The sequence below is a fragment of the Pygocentrus nattereri genome, chromosome 10, assembly GCF_015220715.1.
Source record: "Pygocentrus nattereri isolate fPygNat1 chromosome 10, fPygNat1.pri, whole genome shotgun sequence".
Lineage (NCBI taxonomy): Eukaryota > Metazoa > Chordata > Actinopteri > Characiformes > Serrasalmidae > Pygocentrus > Pygocentrus nattereri.
Window position 1 is genome coordinate 13,687,052 of NC_051220.1, and position 20,566 is coordinate 13,707,617.

General features: G+C 40.3%; 2 protein-coding genes across 2 annotated transcripts in view; one reads left to right on the forward strand and one right to left on the reverse strand.

Annotated features, from left to right (window-relative positions):
• The window catches only part of xdh (xanthine dehydrogenase), a 29,386-nt gene extending 19,110 nt beyond the window's left edge, over positions 1-10,276 (forward strand). The window contains exons 23-36 of the mRNA XM_017708806.2: positions 556-643; positions 850-936; positions 1,042-1,233; positions 2,166-2,311; positions 2,498-2,579; positions 2,665-2,760; positions 3,820-3,948; positions 4,522-4,596; positions 4,949-5,001; positions 5,126-5,240; positions 5,470-5,535; positions 5,618-5,806; positions 5,955-6,122; positions 6,947-10,276. Coding sequence (XP_017564295.1) covers positions 556-643; positions 850-936; positions 1,042-1,233; positions 2,166-2,311; positions 2,498-2,579; positions 2,665-2,760; positions 3,820-3,948; positions 4,522-4,596; positions 4,949-5,001; positions 5,126-5,240; positions 5,470-5,535; positions 5,618-5,806; positions 5,955-6,122; positions 6,947-6,997 — 1,537 coding nt within the window. The 3' untranslated portion in view covers positions 6,998-10,276. The remainder of the gene's footprint in view (positions 1-555; positions 644-849; positions 937-1,041; positions 1,234-2,165; positions 2,312-2,497; positions 2,580-2,664; positions 2,761-3,819; positions 3,949-4,521; positions 4,597-4,948; positions 5,002-5,125; positions 5,241-5,469; positions 5,536-5,617; positions 5,807-5,954; positions 6,123-6,946) is intronic.
• LOC119264155 (adenosine receptor A1-like) lies at positions 8,739-9,752 on the reverse strand. Its single transcript, XM_037541957.1, has one exon. The coding sequence runs from the start codon at positions 9,750-9,752 to the stop codon at positions 8,739-8,741; it is 1,014 nt and encodes a 337-aa protein (XP_037397854.1).
• Positions 10,277-20,566: the final 10,290 nt, after the last annotated feature.

Below are 20,566 nucleotides of genomic sequence, written 5' to 3' on the forward strand. Positions count from 1 at the left end.
CACAGACTCTAACTAGAACTAGTCAATCTTAAACATTCAATGCCTCACACTATCCTCTACATGCAGTCCTTTACATATTCACATTAACTTGTCATGGTAGCCTGCTAACAGCAGTCACTGGTTTATGTGGATTGTATTCTCATTCTCATTTTCACTGCTTCAGTCCTTCTAACACAGCTTTCAGTCTTTTCGTAGCTCTTTTTTTCTCTGATAGGCTCTAATAGTAGTCACTGGTTAATGTAATCTATCATTTATCTCCTTTAATCCATATCCTCTGTTGTGAACTCATTGTCAAATCTTATTCTTTATTCATATTGCTCATGTTGTATTATTGTTTTGCTCCCAGAGGAAGGTAGGTTTGACGTCTGAGTCTTAAGTCTTCCTCTTGCTCTCAGGGAGTTTCTCCTTGGCTCTCTCACCCCTGGCTTGCTCATTTGGGACTTAGAGCCAGATATTCTATAAAGCTGCTTTGTGACAATGGCTGTAGTAATTGAACTTTAACTTGAGTTTATGTATATTCAAAAGTACCTCACTTTTAAAATGTCTTTTTTATAGAGTCAAAAGACCAGTTCGCTGCATGTTGGACCGTGATGAGGATATGCTAGTCTCAGGTGGCCGACATCCATTCTTTGGGCGTTATAAGGTAATACAATTTATATAAAACAATGTTCCTTGACAAATGCCCTCAATGCCCATGACAAAATTACCATTGGATGGACACATCAAAGTAGTATCAAAGTAATATTCACCCCAAGCTATTGACAGATTTGCTACAGTGCATGTAAGGAACTGAACATAGATCTATGTTTATGCTCAAGTGTCACACTATATTTTCTAAAAAATGTTTAGGTTGGATTCAAGAAAAATGGAAAAGTGATGGCTCTTGATGTGACGTACTACAGCAATGTAGGAAATTCTATGGACCTTTCTCTATCAGTGAGTATCAGAATGTTTATGTAAAATTGCCTGACTGAGTTATTGAGTTATAGTCTCAAACTGATACATAGCAATATTTTATTTATTTATTTTGGCTTTCTTTAGATTATGGAGCGGGCACTCTTCCATATGGACAACTGCTATAACATCCCTCACATTCGTGGTACTGGTTACATGTGTAAGACCAATCTGCCCTCCAACACTGCTTTCAGAGGCTTTGGTGGGCCGCAGGGAATGATGGTGTCAGAATCCTGGATAAGTGATGTTGCTCTGTGCTGTGGCGTCCCTGCTGAACAGGTTTAGTTTAAACTTTCAGGATTCTTTCATTTTCTGTAATATTGGCCTAGTGTTATTAGTGTTGTGATCAGTAGAGTGGATATCTAGCAAGTTACCAAGTGAAGCTAATCAGCTTCATACCCACATTAGAGGCAAAAAAAAATTTAATTGTATCTTGTCTGAATAGACGTGTTTCAGTTCAGTATTTCCTTTATTAAACAAAACACTGTTCGCACAAGTTGCAGTAAAAGTTTACTTGGCAATAGCGAGTGTGGGTTAGAGTCTCAGTACCTGGCACTGATAAAGTGTTTATCAAGTAAAGGCTATGAGGCCATTTTCTCACTTTTCTGTATCTTCATACTGCAAATATTCATCTAGGTGACATAGAGCTGCACTCTTGAAAAAGATTCTTTAGTAAAAACAAATGGTTCTATGTAGAACCATGAACACTCAGAAAACCCTCTGCATGCTTAAAGGATTCTTTATGTTGTTAAGTTGTTCTTAGGATTGATGAAGAATGTGTTGTATTTGGTTCTTCATAAAACCTTTTTGAAAAGGGTTCTATATAGGACCAAAATGGCTTCTTCTATCGTGACAAGCTTGACATTGTAACAATAGAAGAACCTTTTTGGTGCTATATAGAATCCTTTTTTTAAAAAAAAGTTCTGTATAGACCCATATACAACACCTTCTTCATCAGTCATGATGCAAAGAATCGTTCAAGCATGCAAACGACTCTTTGTTCATGGTTCTATATATAACCATTTGTCTAAACTAAATAACCCTTGAAGAACATTTTTTATTCTTTATTGCCTTCCTTAACTGTTAATATTACATGTCTATCTATCTATCTATCTATCTATCTATCTATCTATCTATCTATCTATCTATCTATCTATCTATCTATCTATCATGTTTATTATGCTTATTATACTATCTGATTGCACTTGCAGGTGAGGGAAATAAACCTGTACAAACAGGGAGAATACACCCCATTTAATCAGTGCCTGGATCAGTTCACCATAGACCGCTGCTGGAAGGAGTGTGTGAATATCTCAGACTTCCATCAGCGCAAGGCCAGAGTGGAGCTGTACAACAAGTAAGAGCCATGATGCCAATGTAAAACCAAAAACCAAATTCTTACCAATAATGCCTTTAGAACCCTAGTTTATATGAAATATCATAAAGAGAAAGGGAATTATCTGGGCTTATTCGTTTTAAAGGTATTATTAAGCATCATGCTAGCTAGTAAATGTTACCAAACAGTTTTGTGATATTTTGGCAGACAACATCGCTGGACCAAAAGAGGCCTGTCCATCGTTCCCACCAAGTTTGGTATCAGCTTTACAGCCATCTTCCTCAACCAGGTCAGATCTCCTACAGCCTCTTATTCAGCACTGTTTAACAGTGTGTGGGGCATTGATTTAGACTGATAATTGTTTTGTTTTGCAGGCAGGAGCACTGGTTCATTTATACACAGATGGTTCAGTTCTTCTCACCCATGGTGGAACAGAAATGGGGCAAGGACTTCATACTAAAATGATACAGGTAATGCCTACCAAAATGCATCCAGACATGCTTACTTGTCCACTGATAAAGTTATCAGTGTTTTAGTTCTGAAACAATGTGCTGTTCATTAATAATGTACCAATATTGACCAATAATGGACCAATAAGTATAATTAAAATTGTTTGGACAATGCTAATACCTGTAACCAATCAAGTTTCCATTTTTGCTTTTGGAATTTCACACTATAATTCATATTTGAAGTGCAACTTAACCCCTTGAAACATACATGCATACATATTAGGGTGTCAATCTGACGACTTATTATTCAGTAACTTCTATGACATTAGACACAATAAACAGAAAGGACAGTGCAGCACCAATGCAACACACATTTCTGGACATGAGGTAGTGAGAATAAGGTGCAGAGATATTTAACATGCTGTGATCTGTGAGTCACGCAGTCAGATGACATAAACACAGCAGTTACTGAGGTATAAAAACCTGAGTAAAACAGTGAAAACACAGTGTAGCAGCAATGATCCAGATAGTGCAGACAGAGCATCAAAAGGGGTGTGTGTGTGTAGTGTAGTGAAAAAAGTCCATGTGAGCCATGCTAGTGGCTTTCCGGATACAACGTGTGGTGTAGATGTCCATGACGGAGGGGAGAGAGACCCCAATGATCTTCTCAGCTGTCCTCACTATACGCTGTAGGGTCTTGCGGTCTGAGGTGGTGCAATTTCCAAACCAGGCGATGATGCAGCTGCTCAGGATGCTCTCCACAGTCCCCCTGTAGAACATGGTGAGGTTGAGAGGGGGGAGATGAGCCTTCTTCAGTCTCCGCAGGAATTAGAGGCGCTGCTGGGCTCTTTGGTGTTGAGGGACCAGGTGAGGTTCTCTGTGATGTGGATACCAAGGAACTTGGTGCTCCTGATGATTTCCACAGCAGAGCCAGTGATGTTAAGTGGGGGGTGGTCGCCTCGCGCTCTTCAGAAGTCAACAACCATCTCCTTAGTTTTGTCTACATTCAGGCTGTTGACAGGTTGATATATCAGCCAACTTGTAATAATATTACAAAAATTATTTGTTTTTGTTGCCTAGGTTGCCAGCAAAACTTTGGGAATCCCCACCTCAAAGATTCACATCAGTGAGACGAGTACTAACACAGTTCCAAACACTAGCCCCACTGCTGCCTCCGCTTCCTCAGATCTCAACGGCATGGCGGTCTATGTAAGATCTACTAAACTGATACCTATTTAGCAATGTTTTCTTTAGGTCTCTCATGCCTATGGAATACAAACCCCTTAAAAAAAGACTTATCATATCTTTAGCTCTATCATTCAGTAACTGTGTAGAAAGCAGTGCATACTAGGCCAAGTTGTAAAATTGTGAAGTCAGAGGCCTGGCCTTCACTTCACCTTCTCCAGACTAGTGATGTTATTGTCAGTAGAGGAGAAATCTACTATTCCATTGCAAATGGCTCTCAACTATGATCACTGCCCTACACTTTTTAAATTATTCTCAATTATTTCCAACACACTTGATCTAACCTTGATCAAACTCTTAAAAGGCTTTCTAATTATCCAATGAGCAGTATCATGTGTTGGTCCGGGAGTTGCCAATTCCAGCTTGTTCGGGCACAAATTAAGTCCTGAACATCTATAGGGCACCAGGTCTGTAGTTGAAAACCTCTGCATTAGGTGGTAATGGTTAAAATTTTGTTTCACAAATGTGAAAGTTGCTGTTATGCTTGTGAGTGTCTGAGCAATATAAAGACATAAAACTCTGTTTAATCTTACACAGAATGCATGTCAGACATTGCTGCAGAGACTGGATCCATACAAAGCCAGGAACCCAAAGGGGAGCTGGGAGGATTGGGTGTGTAGATTAAGATATATATCCCTATAGGTATCCATTTATGTATGCGCTCATTCACCAATTTCTTTCCCCACAAGAAAAATATTGTAATATATTTGAAACAAGCTTCGATTTATATAGAAGTACCAGATTTCTGATTCTAATTAATTGGTGAAAAACATCACCATATAGTATTGGAAAATCAGATTACTAACAAGGCTAGAGTTTTTGGTTTGTTTCTTTGGGTGTTGTATTTGTCTTTTTGAAGCAGAATGAATCACTTTTTACTTTGGACCTGTATCAGCCTCATGTGCTATGGAACAGTCTATTTAATATGATGACCTTAAAATTTCTATTGTTTCTTCTTTTGCAGGTAAAAGCAGCTTACTTTGACAGGGTTAACTTATCAGCCAATGGGTTTTATAGGTATGTCAAAGCTTTTTGTGATCTTTGATGATATTGTCTTGTTTGAAAAGCTGCGTAAATCATCAGTGTTACATTTTATATATATTATCAGCATACATTGTTCATCTATTGATTCTGATTTTAGGACTCCAGATCTTGGCTATGACTTTGAAACAAATTCAGGACATCCATTTAACTACTTCAGTTATGGGGTAGCTGTCTCAGAGGTGGAGATAGACTGTCTGACTGGTAGTCACAAGGTAACCACAACAATAACCATAATTGAATTTAGAGGTATACTTAATTCAAACTGTGTGGCATAAAATACCTAACAGCAAAATATAGTAAAAAGTCATAACGACTTAACTAGAATTAGTAATCCTGTACAGTCTACATGATTAGTTTGTATGACATCACTTGCAGTGATAACAAGATAGATCATATGCTGCTCATGAGTTCTGTTTTTTTACCATCTTGTGGGACCCTTAGAACCTGCACACCTCTATTGTCATGGATGTGGGCAAAAGCCTGAATCCAGCTTTGGACATTGGCCAGGTATATTTTCTCTCAATTACAATGACCTATTCTACTGATAGTTGTCTCTAATTTATAGCATTCATTTGCCATAACTGTGTAGGTGGAGGGTGCGTTCATGCAAGGAGTGGGTCTGTTCACACTGGAGGAACTACGCTACTCTCCCCAAGGTTATCTGTATACCCGTGGACCTGGCATGTATAAGATTCCTGCTTTTGGCGACATTCCAACTGAACTGAAGGTGTCGCTCCTTAGAGACGCCCCCAATGAGAAGGCCATCTTCTCCTCCAAGGTGAGATTGACTCATGATTTACTGCATGCTGCTGAAGGACATGTGATGTTACCTCTTTCACACATAGTAGATTTTATTAAACTGCAGTATATTAGTGCATTAAGTGTTGTAAATGTAAGAAAAATGTCTATATATCTTATTCGTTTAGGCTGTTGGAGAGCCTCCTCTATTCCTGGCAGCTTCTGTCTTCTATGCCATTAAAGATGCCATTACTGCTGCACGGGCTGAGTCTGGCCTTTCTGGACCTTTCAGATTGGATAGCCCTGCTACCCCTGAGAGAATACGCAATGCGTGCGAGGACAAATTCACCAAACTAGTATGTTGAAAAAGTGTCTCTTTAAATGAACAAATTTACTTTATTCCCACAGAATATAATAATAAATCACAGCTTCACATGAAATGTGTTTATTGGTCTTTTTTGGCCAGCAGGTTTATTGCAGGTTTGTAAAAATATGATGGAATTAAAAATGCTCAGTGATTTTTATGAATGAAACATGAATTAGTTGCAAGCAGCAGTTTCAAAAAATGGATATAAACAGTTATATTAACCAATATTGTCTCAAAAGGTAATATTACTTTAAATATGTGGTTAAATTGCACTGTTGTTGGAATAAAACCTTGTATCTCCATTTTTGACATTTTTAGTTTTTGACATGATTTCATAGTACCTGTTACCCTTTACACTGGGTGTAAATTTCATGAAGAATGGACCAAAAGTAACATGCATTACTTGCAAAAGTGACTTACATTGAAAGTAAGGTACTTTTTTCCTTTTCTTGTAAAGTTTTCTTTTAGGAGATAAAAGTTTTTTTTCCAACACAGCAATATGAAAAATGAAAAACAACACAATTATTTCTGCTAGTCTGTGCATATAACGTATTAATCATTTCTTAAATATCAGTCTGCAACAATGATACAAATTTTCTTTTCTTTTCAAAGACTAAATGTCCTGAATGTATACACAGTATCAATATAGAGCAGTGGTTTAATTGTAATGTTCAGGAGCACCATATATTTTGTGTCTTTCCTAAGAGCTGTGTATATAATAAATATAAAAGCAGAATTAAATCTGTAAAAAATCTGTTTGTTTTACTCCAGAACACCAGTTACTGACCTTTGCATATGTGTGTTTTGTTTCAGTGCCCTCCCCCAGAGCCAGGGACTTATACACCATGGGATGTGAGAGTCTAATACAGGGAAGGCCAGAAGCACCTACTACTATCCTACCATTTAACATTTAGCTACCTTTTCTAGTTGTATTTGAATGCACAAAACTCATCATTGTTGCTATCACGTCATAGTAACTCTCATTTATGTACAATGATTGCCAAAGAAAGAGGGATCATTGAGTTATTCATGCCTTAAAAGGTGGTGCCTTAAAATAATTTATGTATTGGCTTGTAGTAGGACATTGCATTATTTAATTGCTTTAATGGCTCCTTTAATTATTTAATTAATTTGAATTTACTCAACAAAACTAATTTTAGTAATCTTTTCTAACCACTATTGTACCAACTGTAGCCTACAGTATACTCTGGCTTCATCATCATCATCATCGTCGTCATTATCGTCAATAGTCCAGATAGGCTCACATACCTCTGTTGATGGTTGCCCATCTCATTTCAGTGCTTCTACTTTTGGATGGTCAAAATGATAAGTCTGGCTAAAAACCACCAGCCCCCACCAGTGGAGTGGATGCTTTGTAGGCCCCCTTTAGGGGCATTTCCATAAAAGACATTTGTGCTGGGGCCAGCTGGGCTTTGGTGGGTTTTCAACATTCATCAAGATCTATTGATTAGATGTCACTGTGCCATCACTGGCCCATACTGTCCTCAGTGTGGACATCAACATATCAAGGATGTAACGTATATGGTTGTAGTTTATAATTAATATTGTCTTTTTATGCAGTCTTTATGAAACCCAGATGCATGTCTTCTATCATCTGTTGACTGTGGCCGGACTTGGAACCCTGGCTGACTTAATCAGTGCTTTTCCAGACAGTGCATCATCACTCACTGTCTTAAATGGAGGCACAGGTCAATCACACTGGACAGAACTGTAATTGATTTCAGTGCCCAGGTTGTTCCCCTACCAGACCTGTCTTGCCAGTTAATTTGGAAAGCATGCAATATGGGAGTTGGCTATATCTTTCCCATAGTGAGATGCTAAATGAATGTTGAAAGAAAACATCACTTGCATATCCCTGGTTTTCTGAAACAAGAGTAAGATATCTCATTACACATCCCACCTTGCATTTCACTTGGGGAGGAGTATGCTTGACAAACACGTGTAATGCCACAATTTATAAGGGGAGGCGAGGGCTCCCAAATCACGGGTGTGATTGGCACTGCCAGACATGGTGCAGACACAAGGTCGCTCCCCATAGTGAGATACCTCATTCTTGTTACAGAGAACCAGGGTTACACAGGTAACCATATCGTACCCAATTCCATTACTGGAGAGCTGGAGTAAAGCACAGTTTGGCTTATTTTTCCTGCTGTAACAAGTTTGGAAATAATCATGGATCACGGGAAAGGAAAATGTTCTTAAGAGAGCATAAAAAGCAACTAGGTGTACAAGATAGATCCTCGGATCTTGCAGGGCCTATGCCATTTTTCGATAGAAACAAATACATTGGCTTAGACACAAAATGTCAGCTGATCTCATTCAACATTTTGAATGACAGGCCAGTTTTTAGTCCCCTTAACTGTACTGTGTCCTTTTACCCAGGGCTGGGGTGCCCTGTGGCATTGTTGGTAATTTACATATAACACTGCATCTAAAAGTAAATCTTATTCAGGGGGCCAGCAGGAAAAGCAATAACAATTACAATAACAATTACACAGGCTGTTACACATCTGTAATGCACAAATGTGCCCTTTCTTAAAGTAGTATAAATAGTGCTTTAGCATCAGCATCAACACCTTTTATTCTATGTTTCTATGTGTCTTGAGGTCCCATTACTGTCTGTGCTGTCAGGCACTGGAGAAGTCATTCGACAGCAGAGAAAGATGGCTTTGAAGGCATCACGAAATGATTTCAGTTTGTAGGCATAGAGCAGAGGGTTAATGGCTGAATTTGCATGGGAAAGGATGATGGTGATCAAGGAGAGTGGCAGCGGGATTTTGCAGTGTGGACAGAACAAATGTACACAGTTCACTGTGTATAAGGGTATCCAACAGAGTGCAAAGACAAAAACAAGCACAAAAATCGAGGTTGCCTTCCTTGCTTCATCCCGCATACCTGTGTTTTGCCTGGCCTGCAGCTCCAGTGCAGTCTGCATGGCTGCAGTCCGCCTCACATGGCGCCTCACGGTTACAAAGATGTGTGTGTAAATGATAAACATGGTTACCAGAGGCACTAGAACACAGCCAAAGAAGTTAAAGTACACCATGTAGGCCATGTCCACCACACAGGCAAAGGAGCAGTAGTTCATCTCATCAGACCTGCCATGCCAGCCCATTAGTGGCACTGAGCCCACAAGGAAAGCTAGCAACCAGGTTAGCAATATAACTAGCCTAGCATTCCTTGGCTTCAAAAGCCTTTGGTATTGGAAAGGTAGTAGAATAGCCACATACCGTTCAATGGCCACTGCTAGCAGGCTGAAGATGGAGCTTTGTGTTAACATGAGGAGCATATACAGAATGGCAATGCAAAGATATAGGTTGTGGTGGGGTAAACCTAGATCTGTCATTATTGCACAGGGGATGGCCAAAGTGCCTACAAAGAAATCAGCTACGGACAGCGAGACCAGGAAGTAGTTGGTGACATTTTGGAGCTTCTTATTGCATCCTACTGCAAGGCAAACCAGTAGGTTACCAGAAGTGGAAATGATGGAAATCATTATTTCAGCAGCAATATATGGCCATTGTAAGAACTTGGGGCTGACTGGTTGAGTTGAGGCATTTGGAAAAGCCGTCCAGGTGTTGTTAATGTCTCTCTTCATGCTGGTTGCCTGGACCACCTAAGGTCCAGTTTTGGATCATGGGTTCAAGGCACTGGGATAACAAAAAGAAATCAAAAGCACTTAGATTCATTCTAACAACATAAGAGACTCATGGTTGGTTGGCAAGACACTACCTAGTGGAGCTGATAAAATGTGCTGCTGTACTGGAAAAGTATACTGTCACTGTGTTATTGAATTACCCTGAAAGGGCAGAGAGTTTATGTTCATTTCTCAGGATATTTGGTGTTTTCGAGCTTATGTGTCTGTTATTACTGTTAGGTGGCAGAAGGATAGATGCTGATAAGTTTATCAGAGACTATCGTTCTATCCGCCAGCAATATTTACTTGACAAAATGTCAACTGTAGTGTTTGTTTATCCAACATCTAGTGCCTGCGTGTTCTTTCATGTCTCAATCTGTTTTCTCTATTGTGTGGGAATATAGGGACAGATAAATACCTGCCTAGAAACCTTGAGCATTTTACTTTGATAAATGAATGTTCAATAAATTTTGTTATTCCAATAATATTGTAACACTGAAGTGTTCATTTCACAAAATAGTGGCTTCCACTGAAAGAACAGCTGAAAGAGTAAATGCTACACATTTCTTGCAGAACTCATTTACGCATATTCAAATCTAACATAAACAGCAACTTTGTTTAAATACGTGCTGTTTGTATTCACTGACAGATTTTTCAAATATAATGCTAGATAGTATTTCATTTCCTTTAGATTTTCATATAAGATGTATAACACAGAATGATAAGACATGTATAAACATTTAAAAATGCTTATGTAAACATTTGTAGGCACTATATCTATGTGATGTGATATTAAAACTCCTTAATAAAATACAATAAGTCTCTTCTAGCTAAAGCTGACTTGGAGTAGAGGCTACCTTAACACAAATTCCTGTTGGCCAATACACTATTATAAAAGATTTTTAAATCTCAGTGACATTTGTCCTGGTTAAATAAAGGTAAAAACTCATAATGTAAATGCAAATGTAAAACGTAAGATGTAACATTCTGTGGTATCTAGTAGCTACTTATTTGTTACTATACTGCAATCATTGTTTATGGTCCTCAAAACTATTACATAGATCTTATTATAACACTATAAATGATACACATTCTTCTTTGTTGGCCTTTATTTAAACAAAGCACTTTGTAGTCCCACAATTACAGGCTGTAGTCCATCTGTTTCTCTGCATACTTTGTTAGCCCCCTTTTACCCTGTTCTTCAGTGGCCATGGACCCTCACAGGGCAGGTACTATTCGAGTGGTGGATCATTCTCAGCACTGCAGTAACACTGATGAGGTAGTGGTCTGTGAGTGTGTGTTGCGCTGGTCTGAGTGGATCAGTCAGAGCAGTGCTACTGGAGTTTTTAAACACTGTGTCCATTCACTGTCCACTCTATTAGACACTCCTCCCTTGTCGGTCCACCTTTTAGATGAAAAGTCAGAGACGGTAGCTCATCTGCTGCTGCACAGTTTGTGTTGGTCATCCTTAAGTCCTTCATGAGTCATCACAGGATGATGTTAGCTGGATATTTCTGGTTGGTGGACTATTTTCAGTCCAGCAGTGACACTGAGGTCTTTAAAAACTCCAGCAGCACTGCTGCGTCTGATCCACTCAGACCTGCACATCACACACCACCACCACATCTGTGTTACTGCAGTGCTGAGAATGATCCACTACTCAAATAGTACCTGCTCTGTGAGGGTCCATGGGGGTCCTGACCACTGAAGAACATGGTAAAAGGGGGCTAACTAATTTTTTTTTTTTTGAATACTTTAAATGGTTAAAATCTAAGCACAGACACTTAATAATAATAACAATAATGTTACATGTGATATCAGTATTGATGTTTTGAACCTGTTATAGGCATGATGTTTTCTTTTTAGTGACTTAGTAGTGGAAATACAAAAGTAGTGTTTTTTTTTCTCAAAGATAATTAGCAGTACATGTTGCTTGAACAGCGTTCTATCACAAGGTTCTAAGATGATGCAGCATTTTGACTTTATATTACTGTAATTGCCATGTTTCGTTTTGCCATACATTAAATGAAGGACACTTGCCATGAACTAAAATATTATTTGAATGAATTCAGCATCTGGGTAAACTTTAAGACCCTGTTTACATGGGAGTTTTCACAATGGTTTCATTGTGACAATGAAAACTGTAATTCATGTTGTTGCAATATCTTTTAATCCTTAAAATTCCACATATCCATTTTTGTAAATCCCAATAACCAAAGTTACTTATATGGTTTATGGAAAGAACTGTCTTAATTCACCATTTGAATTATTCTTTTCAATGTTTTCCATCATATAGCGATATCAACTGTTTTTCCTCAACAAAAATTTGCAATCATGTGTGGAATATCTTTGAACGGAGCATAAGTATCATGTAGACCATTCTGTATGTTTTAAATGTGTAGTTTCCTAGTCCTATGCTTACTTCTAAATTATCTTTTTTTGTTTGTTTGTTTTTTTTCACAATTAGGTGTGATGTATGTTTTTATGTGACCAACCAGTGCCAACCAGCAATGGAAATTAAACTTTCTAGTGGCCTTAAACTTTCTAGTGAACAAATAACCAAAAGTAAAATGTGTTTGCATTGACATTTAATGAAGACAACCCTTCAAAATGGGACACAGAAAATTTGCAAAGCCAGCTTTTCTTAACACATCAGATATACATTTTTATTTTATGGGCTGAGATTATCTCTTCAGTATACCTCAATATATCTGTATAGGTAAACCTACATATCGTTGCTGTTGGAAGAAAACCTTGTATCTCCATTTTTGGCATTTTTTAGTTTGTGACATAATTTGAAAGTATCTGTTACTCTTTACATTGTTTGTAAATTTTATGATGAATGGCCTTTAAGAAATTACTCAAAATGACATGGGAAAAATTCTGGTTCCACTGACTTACATTGAAAGTGAAGTATGTTTTTATCTTCTCCTATAAAGTTACTATTTTGGAGATACAAGTTTTTCTTCCAACAGCAGCGATATAAATGTGTAAATGTGCACCCACTAATGTGATTCCACTGATAAATCAGAATGTATTTGTAATAAAATAAAACTCACCTATTTGGAGAGAAGTCTGTATCTGTGCACCAATTCACACAGATCACTAGCTCTGTGTGTAGATGTAATTCTATGGATACTGGATTACTGCCCAAGATAGTGTGCAAGCACAGTGGATACTCCTTTTATATCAACAAAGTCACAAAGGGACATGTGTGACTCAGCGAGTAATATAAGCACACTGATCACGTGGAAAATGTAAAACTCCTCATAGATTCTGATGACAGTTCATCATATCATCAAGTAAAAGGCAAGTAACATTCTGTTACTGTTCATATGAAGCACAGAGAATGACTAATAGAAACAGGACTCCTCTAGGATAGAGCTGATGTAGCCCCTTGTAGGATTGCTGAAAATAAACAAGGCAAGGGAAAGTGTGGCAAGGAAAACTCCATAAGAATCAAAAGAAAAAACCTTAAGAAGAACGCTGTATCAAAAGGGGATTACATCCTTCTCTGCCTGACACCAGACAGCAAAACAATAATACAACAAGAGCAATATGAATAAAGAATAACATTTGACCACAATAGTGGATACAGAAACAAAAGAACAAAAATGAGTGTCATTGGACAGCAGTATTTAGATTAACCAGTTCTTGCTAATGACTACTGTTAGGAGCATATCTGAGTAACACATGAGAAACAGATCTATGAAAACCACTTACTGCAACTAACTACTGACCATGTTACGATGTTACTGTTACAGTCACTGTTACTGTCACTGACTACTGTTAGATGTCTACCAGAGCAACAAATGAGAAATAGATGCATAAACACTAGTGACCACTGTTAGAAGAATATCACAGTGAAAATGAGAATACAGCATGCATTAATTTTGAACAGTTTTGCCTGGCTTTGGATGGCAAGCTTAATAAGGCACATGATATCAGGTGTTCATTCATTTTATGGACTAATTGGGTCACCCCACAGGGAACCTTAGTTGGATCAAAAATATATAACTGTCCTTAGACCCATATATATAGTGGGACAGCCAAAACTGTAGTCGCATTTCACTGTTGTCAAGACCTATAGATCTGGGATCAGAGTAGTTATGTTTGTCAACATTAGCAAACATGTTATGAATGCTGTTATTAAAGGGGGAAGTGATTATCTTTGATGCCAGTGGGAGACACCATCAGGCTGCAACATAAATTAGGCAGGGGGAAGATTCCACTTTCAGTTCATTGTACATGACCAGTAAAGTCACTACATTCCCTGCGGCAGGGTCATGACAGTGGGTGTGGCAGGAAGAGCATAATGGAGATTGTTCACTGCTGGTGCCATGGTCAAAATTGAGGGGGTACTGGTGGAAACATGTTAATGACTGGACTCTCATGTCAGCATTCATCAGCCAGTCCAGATGCCCAGGCAAAAAACAGGAGAGTAAAGCAGCCATCATTCTTTACCCATCAGTCAGTATATGTATGTATGTGTGTGTGTGTATATATATATATAACACACACACACACACACACTATATTGCCAAAAGTATTCATTCGTCTGCCTTCACACACATATGAAGTTGAGTGACATCCCCTTCTTAATCCATAGGGTTTAATATGATGTCAGCTTCAACTCTTCTGGGAAGGCTTTCCATAAGGATTGAGGAGTGTGTTTATGATCATTTTTGACCATTCTTCCAGAAGTACATTTGTGAGGTCAGACACTGACGTTGGACGAGAAGGCCTGGCTCACAGTCTCCACACTAATTCATCTCAAAGGTGTTCTGGGTTGAGGTCAAGACTCTGTGCAGGCCAGTTCTTTCACATCAAACTCAAAAAAAGTTGGGATGCTGTGCTGAATGTAGATAAATATATAATGCAATAATATGCAAATCATGTAAACCATATTCCTCTCCTTGGATCACCACCTTATCGTGGTGGAGGGGTTTGCATGCTTGAATGATCTTAGGAGCTATGTTGCCTGGAGCAAAAGCTCCTGGTAGGGTCTCCCATGGCAAACTGGTCCTAGGTGACAGGTCAGACAAAGTGTGATCCATAATAACCCCTATGAATACACAAAAACGGGACTTGTGTACCCTGCCCGGAACAGGGTTACCGGGGCCCCACCCTGGAGCCAGGCCTGGGGGAGGGGCTCGCCAGCGAGCGTCTGGTGGCCGGGCATTTACTCATGGTGCCCGGCCGGGCCCAGCCCGAAGGAGTTACATGAGTCCCCCCTCCCATCGACCCACCACCAATGGGAGGGGCAGTAGTAGGGGTTCGGTGCGTTGTGGATCGTGCAGTGTCCAAAGGCGTGGGCCTTGGCGTTCTGATCCTCGGTTGCTGAAACTGGCTTTTGGAACTTGGAACGTTACCTCACTGGCGGGGAAGGAGCCTGAGTTGGTGCGCGAGGTTGAGAGATACCGGCTAGATATAGTCGGGCTCACCTCAACACACAGCTTGGGCTCTGGGTCCAATCTCCTTGAGAGGGGCTGGACTTTATTCTTTTCTGGAGTTGCCCATGGTGAGAGGCGGCGGGCAGGTGTGGGCTTTCTCATAGCCCCTCGACTCGGTGTCTGTATGTTGGGATTTTCTCCGGTGGACGAGAGGGTAGCTTCCCTACGCCTTCGGGTTGGGGAACGGGTCCTGACTGTTGTCTGTGCTTATGCACCGAACAGCAGTTCAGAGTACCCAGCCTTCTTAGAGTCCTTGGGAAGGGTGCTTGAAAATGCTCCTTCTGGAGACTCTATTGTCCTACTGGGGGACTTCAACGCTCACGTGGGCAATGACAGTGAGACCTGGAGGGGTGTGATTGGGAGGAATGGCCTCTCTGATCTGAACCCGAGTGGTGTTCAGTTTTTGGACTTCTGCGCAAACCACAGTTTGTCCATCACGAACACCATGTTTGAACACATAAGTGCACATGGCACCAGGACACCCTAGGCCGCAGTTCAATGATTGACTTTGTAGTTGTGTCATCGGACTTGCGGCCATGTGTTTTGGACACATGGAGAGGAGCTGAGCTGTCAACTGATCACCACCTGGTGGTGAGTTGGATCAGGTGGTGGGGGAAGATGCCGGTCAGACCAGGCAAGCCCAAACGTATAGTGAGGGTTTGCTGGGAACGTCTAGCAAAAGAACCTGTCAGATTGATCTTCAACTCACACCTCCGTCAGAACTTTGACCAGATATCGGGGGAGGTGGGGGACATTGACTCAGAATGGGCCATGTTCCGTTCCTCCATTGCTGAAGCGGCTGACTGTAGCTGTGGCCATAAGGTAGTTGGTGCCTGTCGGGGCGGTAATCCTCGAACCCGGTGGTGGACACCCCAGGTGAGAGATGCCGTCAAGCTGAAGAAGGAGTCCTACTGGGCATGGTTGGCCTGTGGGACACCAGAGGCAGCTGGCAGGTATCGACAGGCCAAGCGATCTGCGGCTTCAGTTGTCGCCAAGGCAAAAACCCGTGTATGGGAGGAGTTTGGTGAGGCCTTGGAAAGTGACTTTAAGTCGGCTCCGAAAAGATTCTGGCAAACCGTCAGGCGACTCAGAAGGGGAAAGCAGTGTGCCACTAGCACTGTATATAGTGGAGATGGTGTGCTGCTGACTTCGACTGAAGACGTCATTGGGCGGTGGAAGGAATACTTTGAGGACCTTCTCAATCCCACTGACACGTTCTCCAGTGAGGAGGCTGAGTCTGGGGACATGGGAATAGGCTTGTCCATTACTGAGGCCGAAGTTGCTAAGGTAGTTAAGAAGCTCCTTGGTGGCAAGGCTCCAGGGGTGGATGAGATCTGCCCTGAGTTCCTCAAGGCTCTGGATGTTGTGGGGCTGTCTTGGCTGACACGCCTTTTCAACATTGCGTGGACATCGGGAGCAGTGCCACTGGATTGGCAGACTGGGGTGGTGGTGCCTCTTTTTAAAAAAGGGGACCGGAGGGTGTGTTCCAACTACAGGGGAATCACACTCCTCAGCCTCCCTGGCAAGGTCTATGCAGGGGTACTGGAGAAGAGAGTCCGGCTTATAGTCGAACCTCGGATTCAGGAGGCACACTGCGGGTTCCACCCTGGTCGTGGAACACTGGACCAACTCTTTACCCTCTCCAGGATTCTGGAGGGTTCATGGGAGTTTGCCCAACCAGTCCACATGTGCTTTGTGGATTTGGAGAAGGCATTCGACTGTGTTCCCTGGGGTATTCTGTGGGAGGTGCTTCGGGAGTACGGGGTACATGGCTCTTTGCTACGAGCCATTCAGGCCCTGTACAAACAAAGCAGGAGTTTGGTTCGCATGGCTGGCTGTAAGTCAGACTCGTTACCAGTGAGAGTTGGACTCCGTCAGGGCTACCCTTTGTCACTGATTCTATTAATAATTTTTATGGATAGAATTTCTAGGCGCAGTCAGGGCATAGAGGGTGTCCGGTTCTGTGACCTCAAGGTCACATCGCTGTTGTTTGCAGATGATGTGGTCCTATTGGGGACATCAGGCAGTGAACTTCAGCTTTCGCTGCATCGGTTTGCAGCCGAGTGTGAAGCGGCCGGGATGAGGATCAGTACCTCCAAATCCAAGGGCATGGTTCTCAGGCGGGAAAGGGTGGAGAGCCCTCTCTGGGTTGGGGATGAGCTCTTTCCTCAAGTGGAGGAGTTTAAGTATCTCGGGGTCTTGTTCACGAGTGATGGTACAAGGGAGTGGGAGATTGACAGGCGGATGCGGGCTCTTTACCGGTCTGTTGTGGTAAAGAAAGAGCTGAGCCATAAGGCAAGGCTCTCGATTTACTGGTCGATCTACGTTCCCACTCTCACCTATGGTCATGAGCTTTGGGTAATGAACGAAAGAACGAGATCGTGAATACAAGCGGCCGAAATGAGTTTCCTCTGCAGGGTGTCTGGACTCTCCCTTAGAGATAGGGTGGGAAGTTCGGTCATCCGGGAGGGACTCGGAGTAGAGCCACTGCTTCTCCACGTCGAGAGGAGCCAGCTGAGGTGGTTCGGGCATCTGGTTAGGATGCCTCCTGGACGCCTCCCTTGGGAGGTGTCACAGGCAAGTCCACCCGGGAGGAGACCCCGGGGAAGACCCAGGACACGCTGGTGTGACTATATCGCCCAGCTGGCCTGGGAGCGCCTCGGAATCCCCCCCAGGGAGCTAGTGGAAGTGGCTGGGGAAATGGAGGTCTGGGCCTTATTGCTTAGGATACTATTCCCGCGACCTGAACCCCAGAGAAGTGGAAGATGATGGATGGATGTACTTTGTACAAACTCTTTGCATAGAGTTTTTTTAGATGTATTTCTGAGCCCATGTAATTACTTTCACTACAAAATCATGTCTTGTTTTTAATGCAGTGTCACTTGAAGGCCCCAAGATCATGGCCAGTAAATGGATTTTGGCCTTATCCCTTACATATAGAGATTTCTCCAGATTCTTTGAATCTTTTAATGTTATTATGTACTGCAGATGATGAAAAGCAAAAGTTCTTTGATATTTTATGTTGAGAAACGTTATTCTTGAATTGTTGCACTATTTGCTCATGCAGTCTTTCACAGAATGGTGAACCCCTCCTCATCTTTACTTCTGAAAGACATGGCCTCTCTGGTTTGCTTTTTATACTAATCATGTCACTATGACACTTCCCAACTTTTTTGGAACATGTCATTTGCATCAAATTCAAAATGGGCATATATTTTTAAAAAAAATCTAATTTCTTAGTTTCAAAATATGTTGTCTTTGTTCTATTTTCAATTACATATAGAGTTTAAATAATTGCATAACATTGCATTTAGTTTTTATTGCATAATATTGCATTTAGTTTTTTATATGTGATTGTATTATTTCACGAAAAAATACTTCAGATAATACTGAGATGTTGTTGTTTTTTTAACAGCATGACCAAAATAACTACAATTTTTTTTTTAATTACGTTTTTCGTAGGTTAGTTTATAAACAGATCAAAGGACAGGTTTTAGTGGGTCACTATCTGCCACCACAATGTTGTGCTTTGCACCAATGACGCTGTGTACCCATGTTTAGTCATAACACTTCCTTGGGATATTCAAATATTACTCATTTTAAATTCTGGATTATTGAATAACAATAATGGCTAAAAGGTTTATCCCTAGTAAGAAAATACTTGAAATATAGTCAACAATGTGTGATGGCACTAGGTTAAAAGTGTACCTGTAGGACAGACATCTGAGATGTACAGGCTATGTTCAAAATGATGTAATTCATTGTACTCAATTTTTGAATTTAGGTACTACAGATCAATCCAATTTACAAGCATTATTTAATGACAAGGTAAATTAATAAACAGATTAATTTTAACATACAATGGAATATCTTCTTTACCATGCAATTCAGGTAGCTGTAAACAAACCCATCCACAATAAAATTAGCAACCAACTATGAGGCTTAACTTTGTTAGGCAACAACCTCAGAATAAGGAACCAACAAGGAAAAAAACTGATACACAGAACTCAGAACTTATAACAGATCTTGTTTTGCTCAAAGAAGCCTGCTTTCTTCCATGTTTATTTGCTTTTTTATTCTTTCAACACTTTTTTTGCTTTTTTTTTTTTATTTTTAAAAATCTCTGATCAAATATGTGTTTACCTGCATTCTGTTCTTTTTGAAGGCCTTCTTAAAATTAGATTAAGAGACCTCTATTAGTCCCACAATGGGGAAATTTCACCTCTGCATTTAACCCATCCGTGAAGTGAAAACCACCCACACACACACACACACACACACACAATTGCTCTATTAGTCAGAACACATATCATATAAAAAATGAACAAATATGCAAAAATGCAATAATTTGAGTATACTACTCTTTTGTAACTAAGATTGCCTATTATCACATTATCAAACAAGCAGTCGTGGAAGCTATAAACATGATTTCTTGTATTATATGGAATAATCTTCACAGGGATAAAAGTTTGTACATTTATTCATGGGTAAGATATGGAAATAATTATTGCAATGGAAATTGACCAGGTGGTATTTATTCTTTCAAGCGCTGATGGGCAAAACAGTACTAACCCTTCAACATAAAGCTTATGATGTGGTTATTGAGCCTGCCAAATAACCTCCACATGCCTAAAATGGTCTTCAGTCTTTGTCATTCAACAAAAACTGGTCAAATAAAATTAGCAGAAGGATAAATCCATCCATCCATCCATTTTCTAAGCTTCTTCTCTGTCAGGGTCACGGGAGGCTGCTGGAGCCTATCCCAACAGTCATTGGGCAGAAGGCAGGATACACCCTGGACAGGTCACCAGTCAGAAGAATAAATATATTTTTTTAAATTGTAAAATTCACTCATTTTAAATTTGATAGAGTTATCGTTTCTTATTTATATAATATATATATATATATATATATATATATATATATATATATATATATATATATATATATATAATTTCTTTTCATAAATATGTATTGTTTGCCTTCTCAGACCTCCTAAAATTCACACCTCCAATACACAGAATTCTGAGTTCTGTCCGCAGTGGGGTTAGAATAGAATTGCTGTCGCTTTAAGGGAAATACCACATTCGTAAGTGTCCAGTGTTAAAGCATGAACCTCAGATAAGTGCTTGTTGTGTAGATTTGCAACAGACCTATGAATGAACTTTACTTTCACCTCTTAATGTCTGCAACTTTCGACACACTACGTGTTCAAGAAGGTAAGCAGATCAGTTCAGTTCACACCAGATCAGATCAGACCAGATTAGACCAGATCAGATCAGACCAGATTAGATCAGACTAGATCACATCCCATTCACCTCC